The sequence below is a fragment of the Mixophyes fleayi genome, chromosome 10, assembly GCF_038048845.1.
Source record: "Mixophyes fleayi isolate aMixFle1 chromosome 10, aMixFle1.hap1, whole genome shotgun sequence".
In the NCBI taxonomy this organism is placed as follows: Eukaryota; Metazoa; Chordata; class Amphibia; order Anura; family Limnodynastidae; genus Mixophyes; species Mixophyes fleayi.
Genome location: NC_134411.1, coordinates 26254955 through 26273412, shown reverse-complemented (window position 1 = coordinate 26273412; position 18458 = coordinate 26254955). Strand labels below are relative to the sequence as shown.

The window sequence follows — 18458 nt, the reverse complement described above, 5'->3', positions numbered from 1 at the left end:
GAGTGGACTCAAATCTAGTTGTAATGACCGAAGATCAGTGGAATTCATTTCCTTCTGAAGGTTAAATAGCAATAATCAAACATTTTATTGTATAATGTAATATATATTAGTCGGCCCATTTGCATGACCTCACATGCATGTAGTGTTTTATAAAGCAATGGATACCACACGCTAATAGGCTGTTCACCCTCTGTGCCCTACATAGGCCTGGTATTGGTCCTGGTAAGACTTTTAAAGAGAGAGCAGAAAGCTTTGACATATTTGTGTTATTACTAATGAGTTAAATACAGTAAAAAGCAATACTAGGTCTAGACGATCTTTTTTTTAAAAAAAAAAAAAAAAAAATTACATATATTTAGACATCCAAAGAACAATAAACTCAGACAGAAACATTCAGCCCCATTTCTCACCTCCTCAGGGAGTCCTCCTCTGTGCTCTCCTCGGGGAGATCCTGGGGTAAGGCCTCTTGGGATACATTCGGAGCTTGGTTTACAGTTGCAGGCTGACTGTAGACCCGTTCCCAGTGTCCAGTCTCCGGGTTATACGCTACACCCACTGTTCTCTCGTCCTGCGATGCCCCAGTTTCCAAACGTCCGCTGCCACCTGCTATGCTTCCGGTATCAGATCTTTCCACCACGGGTGCACCAGGCTGCTCTGTGCTGCCAGCGGCCAGACCAGCCTGGAAAGTGCTTGGTGAAGGAACTGGTGGGGGCTGCCATGAGGACATGCCCGCAGCCTCTGGATAAGCTAGTGGGGTCCGTTCCCAGCGCAGAGTGTCATTGTTGAAGGTCAGCAGGTTGTGGCATGCACGGCAGCGATTAAGGTGTCCTCTAGGCTGATTTACATTGGGGTCACTACTGTGTGCCGGGTTTGGTTGGTGGGAGGTGCCAGGCTGCTCAGGCTCTATATTGTTATTGAGCATCTCATGAGCTTGCCCCGGTGTAGTGCCTGGTGCCCCAGGTTCCAGCTCATGTAGCCGGTCATACTCCAGGAAGAAGCGCCTCAGGTCGCACTGTAATTCCGTTCGGGTTGTTGTGGGGTGAACGGGTGCCGGAGCAGCAGAGCTCTCCTGCTCTGTGCTGGGAAAACCTCGTCCCTCGGTGGCTGAAGTATATACAGAAGAAGAGGCCTCACCTTCCTGCTGCCGCAAAACAGACAACAGGCTGACAGATGAGGCACTCGTCCTGGGCGGTGGCATGGGCTCCACCTCGGAACGGGTTCCCATATTAAGCACAGTGCGAGTCCACTCAGATCCAGCTAGGTCTGTGGGCGGCGGCTGGTAGCGAGAGGGCTGCCCTGTAAGCGAGCGGCGCGTAGGTCCCAGGCTCAGATTGCGCAGTGTGTTACCGGCTGTACTGCTATGTACGCTGCTGAAGGCAGAAGGTCGGCTCAGAAGCCCATGATCGTGCTGAGCAGAGGACTGGTGGTGCTGACGTTCCAAAGAATGCTGAGGATCTGTCTGTACTGGAGAATAGGAAGTGGAGGTAGCCCCTGAAGAAGTGGAGGGAGTACCAGGCGCTTCAGGGTGGGGGAAAAGGGGAGAAGACAGCCGTGCGCTAGAGCAGCGGATGCAGAGGCACAGCATACTGGGGTCTTGGCAGCAAGGAGTGGTGACACACGGGGCCCGCTCTCGGATGCGAGTATAAATGAGCCTTTGATTGCTCTCCGTTGTTGGAGGGGGAGGTGGGGGTGGAGGCGGAGGGGAAGGAGTAGCAGAGTCTTGTACAGGTGGCTGCTCTCCAGCCTGAGTGCTTGAGGAACGAGATGACAGCATGTGCAGAAAGTTGTGGAGCAACGGGGTGCGACGTACTGGTTGGGTCTGGAGCAGGGAGCGCTGCCGGTAGATGGGGATCTCTGCACTGTCCAGGGGGATCTCTGACTCTTCATCACTCTGCAAGAAAACCAAGAGGTGACCAGTGGTATCTGGAGCCAGTCTGCAACATTACACTCCAATAGGTAAAGCAATACTAATGGACAAATCCACCTAAGAATTTATTAGATCCACTCTACTAGAGCTTACACATGCAGGTAGTGTATGACATACAGAGTAGTCTCTTCAGGGAACAGGCATAGAATACAGCCCTGCATACATCCACAACAACACCGTGTCATCTGCTAGACATTAATGGTTTTATAAAACTCCAAATAGCTCTTAAAGTGCAAAACGACAGACAGAGGAAGATACATGGCAGAGGGTGTCTGGCATATGCAAGACTGAAGACTATGCTGCCTACAGGAGAGAGAGGAGTCCAGCACCGTTAGATTAGCTCTGCAGTGTATCTAACCAACAATACAGGTTAGGGAGGGTCAAAATATAGATTTATTACATCTAACACAGAGGGACTGAACACCCTACATTATATGTACTAAATTACACCTACTTCTTAATGGAACAGCAATAAAATGCATAACTGGTTAATAGGAGCGAACTGTCCTTATATTTTATATAAATATTGAGAAAACATAGGGATATTCACTAAGAATTCACTGAGAATTCCCAGAAGCTCTTATCTGAAAATTTGCATTTAGTCCAGAATATTGAAATGTACAGAACAAACTCCCACAACGTCACATTTCACTACTCAGCATCACAAATTAATTAGAAAGAGCATAAAAAGCATCAGGCTCATTATTAAAAACACAAAGAGGTCAACAGCACTAAAAAAGTAAGGAATATAAGAAGAGATGCTCATTGTAAAGTGCACAGCGGGAGAGGAGCTACAGACAGGAGCGTTCCACTTCTTTACCTCTATGTACGCACATGAAAAGCGCCATCTCTTCCTGTAGTTTGGAGTCTTTTGTAAGCGTTACAACAAAAGACAGGCACTAGACGCCTGGGCTCAGTGGTCTCCACATACCTCCTTTCTGTGGAGCCAGGAATGGACTTACATCTGTGCCTGGCGGAGGGGAAGCTACCCTGAGCAGTTTAACATTTTGTTTCATGACTGTCAGTCTAATAAACACATCAATGACACTTACCTGCTGGTTAGAGGGGTTCACAATAGCAGTAAGAAGATAATGCCCAAGGGGGTCAAATCGTACCAATCTGCAGGAGACAAAGAGTACTGATAAATGCATGAAATCATTCAAGAAGTTATACACCGTAGCAGACAAAACGTATGTATGATCTTTGTTGCACATATAGGTTTATAGGACACAACACGCCAGCGTCAGTTTTACATAAGACTCGCGTAATAACTCTGCGCTGATGGAGGACTCTGCTCCTTCTAATATCTCCATCTGTGGTTTCCGGTTTGCCTCGATACTCTGCCACAAGCAGACCTGCCATCACTAACATCACAAAAGAGGACAAGTCGCTGCATACATAGTATGAGCACCCCAGTATCCTGAAATAATATGTGCTGCTGTGAACATCCTGATGATCCAATTGGATTCATGTTGTCCTAACAATGATCAACTTACAACTGGGGACATAACAGATGAGAAGTAGATATAGAGTGAGACCAGGTCCTCAGACCTTAGTAACAGTGCATTCTATACATTGACATACAGCAACTTGCTATCAAGTCACGGATCAAAGGCAGCTGAACTCCGTTTAACAATGACTGAAGCGGCAGCAGCTATCGCATCCTAGTTCTCCAAAACCCATGTGAGATTACCCACTTATAACCGATACGGAGATACAATCAGAGCATGCTCCTGAATAGGACAATCCAGGAATATATGACACCATGCTTTTTCAGGCTTCCTGCATTACATTAGAGTGATCTATAACAAAGGCAGAAAGGTCCATAGATGACACAAGGAGACTGACATGCTGTAAGGCATATGCTTGCATTATATGGCAACAAGTGCTCACACGTGGTGACAAATTAAATCTCCGCAAAATGAGGCTGCAAAATGCAAGACAAATACTGGGACCTCAATCTCGGCTGGAATTGATCAATGCATAAACATAAAATAAGCACTTGCTGAATAAAACAGGAGTACTCCCATAACTGATGCTTTGTGCAAAGTCACAACATAAATCTTTTGCTCAATTTTGCCCAGTACAAGGGGATTTATATCTTAGACATAACATTGTTGCTTCTCTGCACGGTCTATTAGCAAAAGCGGGTGTTGTCTGGAGGCGTGACTCCCCTTTGTCTGCCATTTTTTGGGCCCCCCCCCCCCCCCGGGAACAAGCCTAAACAACAACATACCTGCAGTGACTTGCATAACCCGGTTGTATTGAACGTAAGTAAAAAAAAATACTATGGTGTTTTTAGTTAATTCTTATTAGGGGGAGGTGTTGAGATAAAGCTAAAAGTATTATGGGATTGAGGTAAAACAATGGTTCTGTAGACATACAACAATATACAGGTATGGAGTGAGCAATCAGAATAGGTCATGTCAGTCTCCACACATAGCTTCAACAAAATGCATGTCTGTTTTCTTTAAAGGCAGGCTAACATTTCCTTTTTGGATTATTGTATTTTGCACAGGTCAGTAGGTGCGTGATCCCTGTTTCTTTTTAGTCTGTGCATACAGTACGCACAGTGTGATGAGACACATGGTACCAGCTATATTATGTGTTCTTGTAGTCCGGTATGACGTTAACACAAGTGGGCAGGAAGAACGGGGACTACTGTCAGGACTTCCACTGAGACCACCTGTAATCACCTGCCTTAAAGGAAAGGACTGCCAGCCATGGAGATAGATGCGATGTATGTGGCTCATCTTGTTACTTGGATACAGCCGAGATGAATCATTTCAAAACCTAAATATATACACTGTGATTCATAACGATAGAAACATTTTTTTACTCTTACAAGTGGATAACTAATATCGGCTAATGCAACACAGGAAATTTTCATGATTAAACCTCATGCAACTTAATCACAAGATTACTTGCCGAAACAAGATAAACTTTCTGTGGTCTCTATTTTAAATGAGGGGTTCCTGGCTAGAATCACCCAACATCTCTTGGGGAGAAAAGGCCACTAACCTTGTCCACCTAGTTTAAATGGTAATCTCCGACTGCTCATCTGAGATGAGACTGCGACATTAAACACTTGAAGACGTTGCACTACAGCTGTGCACCACAACTCATCGGAAACAATTAAATACAAAACAACTTATCGCGGCTACACGATTAAGCTCTAAAATTGCATGCCATAGTTTTCTGACAAATAAAACCTTTGATGTAATTTGGAGGGGAAAAAAACCCATTTATTTATTTAAACGGTGGTGCTAATTATTATTATTTCATTTAGTGTTTTATTAGTGTTATTCAGTGTACTGTGGATGGTCTGCCAGCTCATGAAAAAGGGGAACTTCATTCTAATCTCTCTCTAGCGTCAAAGGCACCTTTTAGCCTAATTTTACTTTCTTTTTAAGAACTAAAAAAATAAGAACTAATTTAAAGATATTTTAAAGCAACTAGCAGGTGAGGTTCGCTTTAACGGGGAGAACATACAAACTCCACACAGATCAGGCCATGGTCGGGAATTGAACTCATGACCCGAGTGCTGTGAGGCAGAAGTGCTAACCACTGAGCCACCGTGCTTAAAGGAATGAAAATAATATCATTCCTCATATATATATATATATGGATTTGGGAAAACTGCAGTAACAAAGACTGGGTGACATCTACAAAAATTAGGAAAAAGAGCTGACAATTATTATTTGCTCCTGTAGCTGGAATGCATATGAAGAGCATATTATACTTGTATCATGGTTATGACCAGTAACCTTATAAACATGTAGGGTTCGCTCCTACCGTTCTAGCTCTTTGAGAAGCATTCAGAGTGCAGTAGGATGTACATTTCCCTCAATGAAAAGCATTCAGCAGTCATTCCTCCATCATCCAGCAGGGGTCAGTCTAGCCAAGACTGGCCAAAATAATATTCATGGACGATAGGGATGAAATAATTGTAAATAAAGACATAGTGGGACTCATTTAGAGTTAAGAGCAAAATGAGCTACAGGTGCAGATCGGCATCTGTACAAATCATCTTGTGACGTAAGTGGTGCATGTAGCACACAAATTGTGGGCAACTGTATTGTACAATGTGATAGAAAATATAACTGGTGGAAGGATAGTGGTGTTATAACGGGGGTAATATAAAGGGGGAACACCATATAGCATGGGTGGTAGGAAGAATGACAGCCGTCTAATGTCTTCAGGGATCAGGTCATAAGATGTGAAGTGGTTGGATAATCAACTGTGCATGATGTGCTGAAGAACATCACGGCTGAGCACATTTTCGGGTACTACGGTACCCCAACTTCACGGATATTCCCACACACCGCTATGGGTGTGAGGAGAAAGCTACAAAGTTACATTGCTGCGCAGTGCCGCCCATAACCGACGCGCAGGCACTCCGCCAACTTTCCCCCCCTAAAAGTGATGTCAAATCTCACCCCACCCTGCTTCCTTCTCCGATCGCCTAAAAAAGAGAACTCACCTCACACGCTCCATCTCGCTGGCCGTCTTCACCACGGCAAAGGGCTCTCGCCGGCTCCAGTCCCAGAAGTGGATTTCATTGGCAGTGGCGATAAGGAGCAGCTGGACAGTGGGGTGAAAGGCCAGAGATGCGATGGCATTGTTACTATCCGTAAACCAGCTCTCGCTGCCGCCCTGGTGGACACAAAATGCGATAGTTAACATGCAACCGCTCCAACCCAAACACCCTGTGGGTGGCTGTAGGTACTGGACTAACAGAATAATCACGTTTCCTCCTCCAATACACACAGTGTTTGCATATTACACAGAGATGTCCTTATTTGAAAATTACAAATATTTACGGTATATGTCATTTTCTGTTTTACACAAGTATCAACAAAACTTATAAATAAGTGTAGAATCTTAATGAATATTCTAGTCCGTTATTATCTAGTTGACCTTTCGGACATCAGAAGTGCTGATCCAGTCATTCAGCCTCACCAATCACTGCAAGCAGACCAATGACCCATGCAGCAGAAACCTTTGGATTTTAAAATATGAAAACAATTCCATCTGTTCCAAACAGATTAATTTTTTTTTCTGGAGAACACAATAGCCTTTATCCTATACACTTCAATTATCAGTCAATTTTCTTCATAAAGTACATATTGACAGACCAAATTGGAGCGTATAAGGACAGATTCTTCCCTAATGCATATGAATAAAACAAAGTTTGGGTAGAAGGATGACCATCCACCTCCTTTCACTATATAAATGGGGTCACCGTTGAACAAGGGAGTGCAGGCAGCAACACTGAGCCCAGAACAATGGGGTGATCGGGCCTGGCCGTTGAGCAGTCCTGCTTACTAGGCAAGGTCCCCAAACACTTACATGTAAATCCCATATTCGCACTTCTCCATCAAGGCAACCGGATGCAATCAGGCCTGGGATAGTGGGGTGAAAGGTTACACACCACGGTGTACGGCGATGTCCTACAAGAGAATGTATGCAACGTCCGGTCTTCACCTCTGTAATGTAGATGTTGTGATTGACGTGAGTGGATGCCAGCAAGGTCCTGTGGGGGTGAAAGTGTTAAGGGGGTAAATGAAGACATAACAGCAAGTCTTTCTACAATGCTTCACAGCGTATTCTGATCACGTCTGACACGGGACGTTCTCCAGCAGACATGGAGGGAAGTGTTTGGATACACTTTCATTCTTAATGTAGATTTGTGTGCTTATAGGTTGGTTTGGTGAGGTTTACGTGGAATATAAACTGCACTAAGCTTAAATAGTTGTTTGTATGTAAAAGAGCCATTAATAATAATGACAAACATATACGCAATAGTTTTGACTTTTTCTGGTGAAGACATCAAATTCCTGACACCATGGTGCCTAAAAAAAAAAACATTTGTGCCAGCAACTGGAACAGGGGCAGTGGTGCCCCCGACATGCAGACGGGTAAGAGCTACCTGCTATACGGGGGCACAGACTGGTATACTGCATGGGCATGGCATACTTTAATCTCTCCCCTTACAAAACTGATTGCTCCCAACTTTTGACCCAGGCTTTTTAGCTTCCAAATACACTTGTCTCTCCCTCCAGGTCAGATGTAGACACACATTTACGTTGCATCTAGTTCTATTTTGGGTTTATGGCCTTTTAAGATATTTACTGGCAATTAACCTCAGGATAGATTGATAGCACTTTTCCCAATTACTTTATAAAAGAAAAAGAAAAATAGGCCCAACTGCTACTAATGAGGCAAAGCAAATAACCAGGCGTCCTGCAATGACATTTCACAAAGACTAATTGAGCCCCTTAGGTAGGTGCAGAGTGAATGCTGCTCTCGCTGCTAAGCTCCGATCAATATTCTCTATGTTTTATTGACAGGAGAGGCCTGGTGGCATCTCACAGACAGGTCTGTCAGGAAGAGCAAAAGGAGGAGGAGAAACCTCACCTGTCTGGGCTGAACGCCAGTAGGAATGTCGAACGCGGACTGTCTGGAAGCTCCACCTTCTGCAAAGACAAACACGAGAGGACAACAGTCACAAGGTCTGATTAAATGCTGTCATTGAGCAGACAAGAGGTGATCTCACACACACACACACACTGCACTCAAGGCTTATCCACCATATGTCTCTGAATTTATTCCACTGGCTGGGGTGCTGAGATTATCACATTTGTGGCACTCGTCTCCTGCCAACAGAACTCTACACCAACTAAAACAGCACAGTAGAAAGCACATCGGAGACCAGCAAGAGAAGGTCAGATCCTGGAGAAACGTTTTTCTCTCTCCCTGCTACCAGTGCTAGGATTCTCACAGGCTGCATAGAGGATCTGTAGATCCAACTACAAAATGCTGCTGACCAGCGAGTGCCAAATTAAAATGCTATTTAAACACTGCAGATAATGCACCTCATGTTCATACGTTGAGACAGTTTTGTCTTTCAAAGAGCAAAACTAGAGGCACTTTTCTCATTTGTAGCAGGAGTTCCCAGGAGCTGCCATGATGGTCTTGGTTATAACACAAGCTATTATCAGATTTTAAGGTTTTGCAATGTTCTAACTGATAAAAATGTGATATTGGCCAGAGACTAGGACTAGGAAGGAGGTGCAGAAAAACTATTAAAGCGGTGAGGTCTGGTGCTACTGCAAGGTAAAGGACAGACTTGCACCTGTGTAGTGTGGATCTCCCTCTACTGTAACGCTGTAGAGGCCACTCACCTTGCCTTCCCATTTCATCAGCCGGGTTTTATCCTCCACCAGACACTGTAGGAGACGCTGGGCTCCCTGCGCCTGCGTTCCCCTCTCTCGGCCCGAAAGGATCCGGACCGCATTCTTTTCGGGCACAACCCTCATGGCACCTCTGGTGCCGTCACTACGACTTCTCAGAACAACGCGGAGGAGCTGACATCCAGCTGCAGACAGGCAGACTTCATGGAAGCCTAAATGACCAACAGACACAGGGGTGTTACGCTGGGGAATACAGCAAAGCACTAAATAACAGAGGTAGAACTCAAATCACATAAAGGAAAATAAAAGAAACCTTTAAAAGTAGTTTTCCCCCACCTACACAAAACACTCACTGAACCAAAAGAGGATCTGTCACTTTGTAGATAAATGGATTTTTACATAGTTCTGTCTGTACTTTGCAAGTGTAAAAAAAAAAGAAAAAGAAAAAGATCTAATATATAAAGATCTAAAATATCACTAATGCACACTTAGAGATATGTTGTATTGAAGTGTCAGAAAAGTGTTCTTACCTCTCATTACAAAGCAAAGTGCCACATTTACAGTCAGGCCTTTGTATATACCTGGATGCCTTACAACACTTGTCTTACTTATAAAGTCATTACACCTTTTTCTGACACACTGCAACACATTCACTCACACTCGCCGCTGATCTCCAACATGAAACGCGTTGTTACCGTAGTACTTTAGTAGCGTAGCTTAGAATGCAGACGAACAGTAACCCCTGCCAGACAACTTCGTAACAATTGCATTAGACACTGTTGCACACATTGCGTGAAAGACACACTTTGCCATTTCTGAAACAGTCCCCTAAACATATAAAATGTTAACTGGCAGATTGTGAATAGGTTGATAAAAACCAAATAAACAAAATCAACTGTTCTGTAAATGTACCTAAGTTCATCAGTGCTCAATTCACTTTGGGGGAGATCATTACCAAAAGCACATGGATACATGTGAATGCCACGACACTGGCACTGTTATGGGCTCATCCCAGGCACCATAGGAAAACTGTTTTTTATACACTTGCAAAGTACAAAAGTGATATGTAAAAATGCTTGGCATACACAGAGGCTTCTACTGCTGGCTGACATCCCATAATAGTCAGAGAAAACCTCTCTCTCTGTGCGCAGATATGGTCAGAGCACCTGTACCTGGCAAATATTAGGAGAGAAACCTTAATCCTGTTACAGTTTGTTCAGGTAGCATGCCATTTAAGACTTACTTCAATTAAAGAAGTATTACTGGTTTTCAACAACAAAGACAGAATAGCAATACCCAGTGGACCATGTACGATCTTACGAAGATCTTTGATGACTTTAGAAACCACTAGTCCACACAATATCGGCACTTTCCTAGGGGTGACTAGACGATAGCAGAGCTCAATGTGTGCCCGTCATACAATAGCAACTAGTGACATTACCAAGGTATAAAATGCCTCTAACCTCAGCGATGCCTCTAGTTCTTAGTGCAACAACAAGCTGTATTGTCACACATTGGACCAGCTCACAAAGTGACTCCACTGTGAGGAGCATTATTTACACTTTAAAGGAGATACTACAGTCCATTCATTTCAGCAGTTTTACCAGTAATATAATTCTTATGCTCTCCGACTGCTTCCCCCTTTTCTAACATTAATCTAAGCAATGCTTTCTTAGTTCATTTATGTAGCTCTTAATCACAACAATATATGTTCACATAAAAGCATGATTAAGTTCCTGGTATAAACCACACTTTGCTTCTCAGAAGGAAGCAAAAAAGTTATTTCCAAACAAAAAAAAATAAAAGTCACAAGTATGATGGATGTGTCGCAAGAGAAAACAAGACACAAAGTGAAACAAAAGTAACACTCGTGGTTCCTAAGAGACGTCTGCCAGGGGGTAGAAAAATAACCACAGGACGATACAAATGATAGATGTGAAAATGTGTGATTTTGGCAGACTTCTGCCATAATATTTTTGCATGTACCTTTGCTACCGTTTGCTCTGTATATTAAATTTAATATAGAGCCAATATATTTTTTGCAAAGAAACCCCACGGCACTGATCATTTGCACTAACGCACAGTTGCCATGAGGGCATAAAAGCATAGTGTCATTAATAATGGTTAACTGCACCTTTATAAAACAACGTGGATCTACACTACTTCCATACCAGTCGTTATTTAGCTGAGGGAGTGCCCTACCTGGCTCTTTTACATTGGAAGGTAAACTTGTGTAACACATGGGCTAAGCGGACGGATCAGTGTCCACAAACACATCGTTATTCAGCCCTTTGCGGATGGTTTTGGCCGACCATCTGCGGTATTGAGTTGTTGTCAGATGCGATATCAGAGTGTGCAGCCAGGTTAGCAGCTGCCTTCAGCCTCGGGGTTATCTAAGGTTGCTGGGGGTAGTTCAAATACAGGGAAAGCAATACAGGTGTGAGATCTATTATCTGGAAACCGCTCATCCAGACAATTCAGAAAACCAGACAGAAAAAGTAAATAATTGCTGATGCTTTGTGATGATGCCAAAAACACAGACCCAAACAGAAAGTACCTCTTCCTACAGTCAGTGAGAAGCACCGCCGAACTATTTACTGAGGAATGGGAGAGACAGGGGCAGCACAGTGATATACTTTAAAATGTATTTTAGATGATGTTCCAAATACCACTTTCCCAGCTTGTTAAATGGTTGCCCCATTGCCCTGAGAAAGCTTTGAAGGAGCACTGAAAAAGCCTCTATGAACAAAAACTTTTATTCATTAAAGAACGTGTAGAAGTGTAGCCCTATTAGAAGTAAAACATAAGTAGGGGTGGCACAACAGATAATGTATGCAGGTTCTTAAAATGAGTCTGCCCTGCAGCCAGCAGCAACTAGTGATGCTGGAAATGTTCACAAATTGCTAAACTTATTTCCAAAAAAGATCATCAGCCGATTTACATTCAATCTGAATAGTGAACAGAGTTTTGACCTACTATTAAAAAGTTTCCATGCAAGATCCGGTTGTGTTGCAGAGTCCGAGTGCTGAGTGACAGGACCACTACGGATTCTGGCCACAAATACGGGAGACGACCTCAGATGAGATCTAGGGCAATCTACAGATTACTTCCAAGCTAATTGGAGGTCCTGATGGAGCGTCCGAAAGCAGCAAGTCTTAACAAGATTTATAGGTGCCTCCGGTAATACTCTATATGGATTATTTGGGAATTATGTTTGTGGAGGTCACACACACACCACTGTAACGTGTAAAGGTTAGAGGACAAGCAGATTTGCAAAACAGCTGAAACCAAGGTGCGTACGCATGAATTTTAAAAAAAAAGGGATTCTCGGGACTGAAATTCCTTACTTGCTTAATAATCACATTGCCGGCCTAGAAAAAGTCAACGAGGATGAATTAGAAAAATTTGCTGACACTGCGGCTGGTACTTGCCAAGCCCTAATATAGTATTGTCAACATATAATAGGGTTACAAGACTTAAAAACGTATACTATTCCCTCGTCTGACTTAACACACAATACTAGAGGAGCATGAAAACTTTTAGCCTCCCTTGGTCAAGTTATCTGCTGCAATAAGTCAAATTCAAATGCATAATTCACTTATTATTTAAGACAAAATGTAGCAGAGAAAGGATGTGATTCCAGGCCTTGGATGTGAACCTGAATGGTCTCTAAAGAAGGTTGACCATGAATGTAGGCTGATAGGGATCATACACAAACTTCTGTACATATCATTCAGGTTCTGATCCAAGTGCCTTGGAATCACATCTTTAGTCACGGTTTCTTCCTATAGAGCACTAAGAATTGACTATTTTTCCAATTGACAGCTCAATTCTCTCACCTCTGTAAGGAGTGCCAATATAAACACTTGCTTAAAATATACCAAACGTCCGACGAGACAAAGATAATGGATTGTATGTGATTTGTTTGTGTAATGTCATGATCCCCCCTCAGTGTACAGAGCCGAGTAATACGTTAGCATTTTATAAATGAAAAGATAATACTACAACAATGACATACGTGGAACAGTTGTCAGGGACCCTTTTCTATTATTTCAACAAATATAAACAATACTAACGATAATCATGGAGGAATAAGTGCGTTTGAGTGAAGAAAAATGTAATTCTTTAGGCACAACCAAGTTACATACATTTGGCAAGAAGGTATAAAACATTTAAAGCAAAGAATAACTTGCCAGCAGTTAAAGGATTTCTAAACCCAAACATGGTTATGTTTCTCGTCATCCACAGACAGCTGTCAATCATACAGGAGATAATTAGGAAGGTGATTGCTCTGAGTCTTGCTAGTCACATGTCATCTGTGTGTAATCACATGACTGCTCAACTGGAAAGCAACCAATTAGATGCCAGGGAAGGAAACATCTTGCCACCAGAATTGCCCCAGGGTTATTGCTTACCGTTACGGCAAGTGGACTTTTATTTTAATAGAACAACCACGTTAACACAAAATTGACATTTTCAGATATAGTAATACTACCTTCCCAATAGCCAAGGTTCCTCCCACACCCTTAGGACCCTGGATAGTCTCTTTATAACGCCAGCTGGGAACATGAGCCAAAACTAATATTATAGTCAGGTTGCTGATATAAAGAGGGCGACATAATGAAATTAACACATTTGAATGCACTTTAGTGCAGAGAAGACATCTAGTGGTAAGCAATGATGGTGCTAACGGGGATTGGGGACCACGGTTTACTGTGGGTGGAATAAAGAATTAATTCAGTTGAATAACAGCAAATCCAAGAAGCTCATGGTCCAGACCAAGAATATTGAAGATGAAATGGAAGTGGGAAAACTTTTACAATTCAAATAATTTCTCAAAATAAATAGCGAAGCACGTACAGGAAAGACAGGTAAAACTAGAATATTACTGAAACCGTGTGGGGAGATCTCACACAGAGCGCATTACGGAGACCAAAGAATATTTCTAAGCTAGGAGAGTTCTGCAAGATAGAGTGGGGAAAATAACTACATTTAAGAGCAGAAAGACTTCACTTTGGAACCACTTATAAACTGTAATTTCAGACAAGGGGAGGGGGGGGTAACAAAATACAAACTGAGAAGATGCAAACATTTGCAGAAGCCATATTCATATTTATTTTGAATCTGTACGCTTAATAATGCTTCAAAATTTTCAGAAACACTTTGTGTAGAGTTTAGTACAAGTCATGTCAACTTCTGCTTGCTTAGATTTTTTCCAATAAACAATTTGCACAGACGTGTATCAATTTTGCATACAAATACTACTTGAAGTGCACTGCTAAGACAGAACAACAACAACACAGCACAGGGTTCCAGCCCAAAACCAACACTTAATTGTTAGGAAATCTTTCCTGGAAGGATTCCTGCCAACAATAGCAAGACTGAAGGCGTATAGCCATTTCACACTTTATCCACATTGTTATATAACAGACACACAACCAGGAAGGGCCAATGATTGATTATATATATATATATATATATATATATATATATATATATATATATATATATATATCTCACTGTCTAAATGTAATGCACTATAATCAGCTAATACGCTGGTGTTTTATAAATAATAATACACACAAGTATATGCAGTCTGCACTGATCTAGAAACTTAATACTCGATTGTATAACTAGCACACTATGTAACATGTTTTACTGGATCAGTTTCACAACGAACTAAATCTTACATAAGTGTTGACTTGTTCATGTCATCAAATACAAGGCAACAAGCACCCTGCACAAAACAATAATTTATAAAGTGATAATTTATCTTGCAAAACTGTACAAAGGAAGGCAACAAGAGCATTAAAAAGTGTCAATTTAAAAACCAGACTAAAACAATGGGGGTTGGATGAGTGAGGCCCAGACACCTGCGAATTAAACTTTTTTGGCTGATAAAAGGCTTTAAAGTGTTAGTGTTCCAGATTATTTCAATACAGTGAACAGAATTGCTCAATGCAATTACAAAGATGTTAGCCCAAGAAACACCTCCCACCACCAGAAAATAGTATCATTGTGGTATCAGCACTCCAGTGCAGACAAAGGGGGAATATTTACTAAACTGCGGGTTTTAAAAAGTGGAGATGTTGCCTATAGCAACCAATCAGATTCTAGCTGTCATTTTGTAGAATGTACTAAATAAATTATAACTAGAATCTGATTGCTATAAGCAACATCTCCACTTTTTAAAACCTACAGTTTAGTAAATATACCCCAAGGGCTCAATCGAAGGCTGTTTAAGACAATGAAGAATAAAATAACCAATAGTCATGCCTCGCTAATAATAGCCCTCACCCCCTCCTCCTACTTTGAAACCCCCTAGAAAAAATATAAAAACAGCAGTCTCTCACCTCTCCTGTGTCCCCAACTGTACATGGTCTCTCTATTTTTGCTATAAGGATCTTCATTAAATAATTATGATAGGACGTTTCTCTTAACATTATATACTATTTATTCTCTGCTTATGCTCCTTCTTTGCCGTCCTTGTCATTTATATTTAAAATATTTAATGACCTGTATTTTTATTACCTGCTGTTATAAATAAAAAGATGAAAATAAAATAGCCAATAGTCACATTCTGAAGAGATGGAGTTTTAAAGCCACCTATGGGGGTTGTGTTAAATGCTGTTCTCTTCTTCCGACAGCGATTTCTCTAAGTAAAGTTTGAAAGACGTGAAGTTCAATGTCAGAGTTGGCAACATTGGATTGTTCACGAGCTGGAAAAGGCAATGCCTCTCACAACCAATCATATGCCTCCCTCTCCGCTACAATTGCTTCCATCACTTTTAAACAGATTCCCGCCAATCAACGTCAAAAACAGTGATTCACATATAACACAAGGCTTGTATATAATAACCCTTTTTAATTACACAGCTTTATTATCAACATGAAGTTGAAATAATTGTGCACAATGTAGTCATTTCTGACCCAAATTGGGACGTTATTAATAAAAATGTACAAAGTCCCTTTTACTGCTTTCACATTGAAATAATTCGGGAGCTAACCTTCACGATTTCCAACCAAGAATGAACCATGGTGCACATGCATATCAGTATAAAGCTTTGAGCACCAAATAAAAAAAGTGATGAACTCACAACTCTCTCTAAATAGCAGAACATATTTTACAGGTTTCTACAAATATTAATGGCACTTGGTGATTTAGGTATACAAATAAACACAAGTGATAAATATTTGTACAAATCTCTGTGTGAAATCTATCCAGATACCACACATACACAAGTCAGGTAATGCATACAAAAGAGACAGAACTACAGAGCTACCTTGGTGCTGTCCAATATATATATATATACACACACACACAAGAAAACGGATACTCTGCACTCTCCAACACATAACTACTGCTATACCGAGTACTTTGGCGTGAGTTGGTCAGCTTAAACATATATTGCAATACGTGGAACTAACATTCCCTGTTTTTAATATAGAACAGTACTTGGTATAGTATTAATTATGAGTTTGGAGAGTGCAGAGTATCCCTGTTTTCTTGTTTATACAATGTGGGCAACCCCCTCTTGCACCCCAGTCTGTACATGGTGAGTGCAGAGGATCTATGTCTGTTTTTGTTATATACATATGAGTGTGTGTGTGTCAATATATATATATATATATATATATATATATATATATATATATATATATATATATATTAGTGTGCACTACTACATGCAGTGTTTGATATATATTATATATATATATATAAATATATAGTGTGCAGTGCTACATACTGCTGCTACACTAGTATGTGTGTACATGTAACTGTGTGTGTGCCATTAATAAATAAATATATATATATATATATATATATATATACACACACACTAATATATATATATATATATATATATACATACATACACACTGCTCCACCAATATGTGTGTACATGTAGCTGTGTGTGTGCCAGGAGCAGCCAGTACACGCAGACCCGTATGTGCACACACCCGGACACCACACATACACACACAGACGTCAGGTGTCACCTCTGCCCGGTAGCTCTCAGCAGTCCCCTCTCGGGCGGCGCAGGCCTCGGCTCCGGCCTGGGTACTAGGGGGTGAAGCCTGGGCCTGGCAGGCCGCGCTGTGTCCCGGAGCTCTGTGTGAGATGAATCCTGGACGACCAGCGGGCGGCGGAGAGAGGAAAAGAAAATGGTTCGGCGGCTGCAGACACCGAGAGCAGCGACCATCCGGGACAATGGCGGCCGCCAGACCGGAGTAGCCGAGAACCGATAATCACCGGATACCCGAGCACATCGATGGGGAGCCAACTAGGATCAAACTGAGCCAATCAGAGGGCGGCGTCTGGTCCAGGCAAGAGCAGCCGAGCGCCGAGGGACCTGTCAGCACAGCTGTAGGCTGATTAATGGCAGAGGAGTCTCTGGCTCTCCAGGTGTGGAACTACAAGTGCCAGCAGGGCATGCTGATACCTCCATGGCAGCTTCAGAGCTACAGATCACCCAAGACTCATGTTCTTTATTATTGTATTTATAAGTTCTATAATACATTTGCTTTATATAAATTACATATAATGTGCATTGCAATGCATTTATTGGCTATCAGGTTATATTATGTGGCTGTATCAGTTTATATTATGTGGTCCTATCAGTTTATATTATGTGGACATACAACCAGCAGACATTATAAGTAACCCTAAGGGATGTATTTACTAAACTGCGGGTTTGAAAAAGTGAAGATGTTGCCTATAGCAACCAATCAGATTCTAGCTGTCATTTTGTAGAATACATTAAATAAATGATAACTAGGGACCTGATTCATTAAGGATCTTAACTTAAGAAACTTCTTATTTCAGTCTCCTGGACAAAACCATATTACAATGCAAGGGGTGCAAATTAGTTTTCTGTTTTGCACATAAGTTAAATACTGACTGTTTTTTCATGTAGCACACAAATATCAACTTTAAATTTCAGTGTACAAATAAGCTATCAAGTATTTGTGTGCTACATGAAAAAAGTCAGTATTTAACTAATTTGCACCCCTTGTATTGTAACATGGTTTTGTCCAGGAGACTGAAATAAGAAGTTTCTTAAGTTACGATCATTAATGAACCAGGCCCCAGAATCTGATTGGTTGCTATAGGCAACATCTTCACTTTTTGAAGCCCACAGTTTAGTAAATATACCCCCAGGTGCTTCTACACGTCTCTATAGTATGAGCTAAAAGGATATTTTTGTAAATAAAATTGCACATATGCGAAATTCAAAAGTTTCTACTACAGTATTATTTATAAAAAAAAAGATAGGCATGATATTTTCTTCGGTATGTTTTGCAATGTCTATATCTTGAAAATGATGTAGTGT

General features: G+C 41.6%; 1 protein-coding gene across 3 annotated transcripts in view; it reads right to left on the bottom strand.

Moving 5' to 3' along the window:
- Positions 1–17383, bottom strand: part of AMBRA1 (autophagy and beclin 1 regulator 1) — a 55927-nt gene extending 38544 nt beyond the window's left edge. For 2 of the 3 annotated variants that reach the window (XM_075188204.1, XM_075188205.1), the window contains exons 1-7: positions 17125–17383; positions 9115–9335; positions 8348–8406; positions 7280–7463; positions 6411–6583; positions 2980–3046; positions 411–1891 (exon numbers count right to left, since the gene is read on the bottom strand). In XM_075188204.1, coding sequence (XP_075044305.1) covers positions 411–1891; positions 2980–3046; positions 6411–6583; positions 7280–7463; positions 8348–8406; positions 9115–9249 — 2099 coding nt within the window. In that variant the 5' untranslated portion in view covers positions 9250–9335; positions 17125–17383. The remainder of the gene's footprint in view (positions 1–410; positions 1892–2979; positions 3047–6410; positions 6584–7279; positions 7464–8347; positions 8407–9114; positions 9336–17124) is intronic. The other variant, XM_075188203.1, reaches the window with a different exon arrangement.
- Positions 17384–18458: the final 1075 nt, after the last annotated feature.